Source organism: Tupaia chinensis, unplaced genomic scaffold (assembly GCF_000334495.1).
Source record: "Tupaia chinensis unplaced genomic scaffold, TupChi_1.0 Scaffold000067_1, whole genome shotgun sequence".
NCBI classification, from domain to species: Eukaryota; Metazoa; Chordata; class Mammalia; order Scandentia; family Tupaiidae; genus Tupaia; species Tupaia belangeri.
Genome location: NW_006159526.1, coordinates 3,378,448 through 3,381,668, shown reverse-complemented (window position 1 = coordinate 3,381,668; position 3,221 = coordinate 3,378,448). Strand labels below are relative to the sequence as shown.

The 3,221-nt window shown below is 46.4% G+C and overlaps 1 protein-coding gene across 1 annotated transcript in view; it reads right to left on the bottom strand.

The window, feature by feature from the left end:
- Positions 1 to 890: 890 nt before the first annotated feature.
- The window catches only part of PPM1N (protein phosphatase, Mg2+/Mn2+ dependent 1N (putative)), a 5,602-nt gene continuing 3,271 nt past the window's right edge, over positions 891 to 3,221 (bottom strand). Inside the window, 1 exon segment of the mRNA XM_006172353.1 lies at positions 891 to 1,016. Coding sequence (XP_006172415.1) covers positions 891 to 1,016 — 126 coding nt within the window.

Genomic DNA, 3,221 nt, shown 5'->3' with positions numbered 1-3,221 from the left:
AACCGTGGTTGACCATGAGGGATTCTAACTGTTAACCTACCATGCAACCTTCCAGCCCCAGAATTATTTTATTTAACTTAATTAATTGTTTATTTTAATTTGACCAAAGAGGGACAGAGAGAGAGAGAAAGTGAGACAGCAAATCACTAGCTCTGGAATTCACTGTGGTCAGCCATGTGGCAGGCCAGTGCCCTTAACCAGCATGCCACCTGTCGGTCCCTGTAGCAAAAATGTTTAAAAGGGAATTTGGAATTACTTATGTAATTAAAATTCAATTAAAAAATCTTTTTAAAATATATTCATTTATTTATTTAATTCCTTTTTTTCTTTTGGAGAGATTTTCGCTATAGGGCACGTGCGCTCACCAGACAGAGAGAGAGAGACATAGAAACAGAAAGCGAGAAATCACCCCCCAGGGGGGATGGTCACGCCGCCATCCCTTCTCCATTCTCCTCTCAGGATCTTGGGCATGAACGCACACGCGCCCGGCGTGAGATTTAAGCCACCGGGTCTGGGATGCGAACCGCGGTCGACTACGTGGGAGTCCAGCGACATAGCCATTATGCTAATTGCTGGTTCCCTCCATTTGTTGTTATTATCTTTTTATTTATTTATTTATTTTAATTTTGACCAGAGAGAGAGAGAAAGGGAAAGCCAGAAAGAAAGCCTCCAGGTCCGGCACTCGGACCGTGGTCGGCCATGTGGGAATCCAGTGCTCTTAACCGCCACGCCACCTGCCGGCCCCTAAAAAATCTTCTTATGAAATATGAAAAATAAGGAAAGAGAAGGTTACTGAACTGGGTAATCTCCCAAGATCTGCTCAACCCGAAAAAAAAAAAAATTTGGTTGGGTTTTTTGTTTTGGTCTGAATGCTGGTGGAATTTCCCTTCTCAAGCCTCTTCTGCGAGAGGGAAGTGGGAGAAGGGGAAATAAATGTTCTGGGGTTCCTCCTGCAGCCTGTCTTCCTCCCGCTGGTCCGCGTTGCTGAGGAAGAGGGCAGTTTTCTTCCTTAGTTCCTTTGAGGCCAGAGTTGAGCAGACGGTCCCTAGAGGACAGCTGTCAAGCTTCCAAGTTCAAGGCAGTGTTGGAGTGGGCGCTGGTGGGTTTCCCAGCCCCCTCCCACCCCTCTGTAACACAGAATATGGGAGAAGGTGAGCTGCACCCACTCCGCTGGCTTCTGGAAGCAGTCCTCTTTTCCTTTGAGGGACCACCACACTGCATGGCTCAGTCCACCAAGCTGGGGTGGACCAGACAGACCTCAACCTCAAGCCCCAGATGTGCTAGTGATCCTAGCCCGGACAATCAGAGGCAGAGGGACTGCTCAGACATGTAACCCAGTGCGGCCAATGAAAACGAGATCTAGAACCACTACTGAAACCTGAAGTTGGAAAATGGAAAACCAAAGTTCTCTTCACTGGAAATTGTAGGCTGGTGGGACGTGAAGCTGGAGCTGCAATGCTTTCAGGGAATGAAGCCAAAGAAAACAAAGAGGGACCAGCAGATGGAGTAATGGTTACACAGTGGCATAATGGTTACGTCACTGGACTCCCACATAGTCGACTGTGGTTCGAGTCCCGACCTGGCAGCTTAAACCTCTCGCAAGGTATGTGTGCATGCATGCTCAAAATCTCAAAATCCTGAGAGGAGACTGGAGAAGAAGGGATTGCAGTGTGGCTATCCCCCCTGGAGGGTGATTTCTCACTTTCTTTCTCTCTGGCAAGCATGGATGCCCTATAGCAAAAACCTCTCTAAAAAGGAAAAGAAGAGTAAGAAACCGAAGAGACCGTTCTGATGACATCATCTAACAATGGGCTGCAGCCATGCCCTAAGTCCCTGAACTCTTCAATTACACAGGCCAGTAAATCCCCTGTTTTGTTTTCCCAGGTTGAATTGGGTTCCTATCACTCACAACTCCAAGAATCCTGACAAATACCTCCTGCTACAGAGAAATGATCAACAACTCACCCGCATCCACTTGATTACAGCAGAATCCCCTCTCTGTCCGCAAAGCCTTGGGACCCCAGCTTCCTTCTCCACACCCCCTAGTTCATCCAACACTTCTTCGGAGAGGTTGTTTTTTTTTTTTTCTTCTTTTGCTATAGGGCATGTGCGCTTGCCAGAAAGACAAAGAGAGACAGAGAGACAGACAGAGAGCGAGAAATCACCCCCCCAGGAGGGATGGCTATGCCACAATCTCTTCTCCTCCATTCTCCTCTTGGGATCTTGGGCACGCACGCACATGCGCCCAGCATGAGTATAAGCCACTGGGTTCGAGACTCGAACAGCAATCGACTACATGGGAGTCCAGCAACATAGCCATTATGCCAGCTGCTGGTCCCCACCCAACACTTCTTTGGACATCTCCACATTTTCCTTGGTTATCTGGGCCTAATTACGATGTCTCTCCTCCAAGACCTTTACCATCCTCAGACATGTCTTGGTTTTCTCTGCTATGCAGTGAGACCTCGGAAATGTCGTTAACATTTCCTGAAATTTTCTGCTTTATTCCTGAATTGCAGTTGTGTGTGCTTGGGATAATAGGGATTTTTTAAATTAAAATTTTATTTATTATTAACATTTTTACAAATTTGCTATACGGTACACATGCTCACCAGAGGGGCGTGGGAGTAAGAAAGCAAGCTGCCAGGTCCAGGATGTGGTTGGCCATGTGGGAGTTCAGCGCCCCAATCACCATACACCTGCTGGCCCCAGAATAACAGGAATTTACAGAGCATAAAGGTGGTTACCTTTCTTTCTTTTAAGTTTTTTTTTTTTTAAGAGTTATTTATTTATTTTTTTGGAGAGTTTTTTTTGCTATAGGGTGCGTGCGCTTGCCAAACAGACAAAGAAAGACAGAGAGACAGAAAGTGAGAAATCACCCCCCAGGGGGGGATGGCCACGCAACAATCCCTTCTCCTCCATTCTCCTCTCGGGACCTTGGGCATGCACGCACACACGCCCGGCGTGAGTTTTATGCCACCGGGTCCAGGATGCGAACCGTGGTCGACTACATGGGAGTCCAGTGACATAGCCATTACGCTAACTGCTGGTCCCCAAGAGTTATTTATTTATTTAATTCCATTTATTATTATTATATTCTTAAAAGAATTATTTTTAAATTTAACTTTACTTATAAAAATTATTTTATTGGGAGCAGTAATTAGCATAATGGTATGTCGCTGGACTCCCATGTAGTCGACCGTGGTTAGCATCCTGGACCC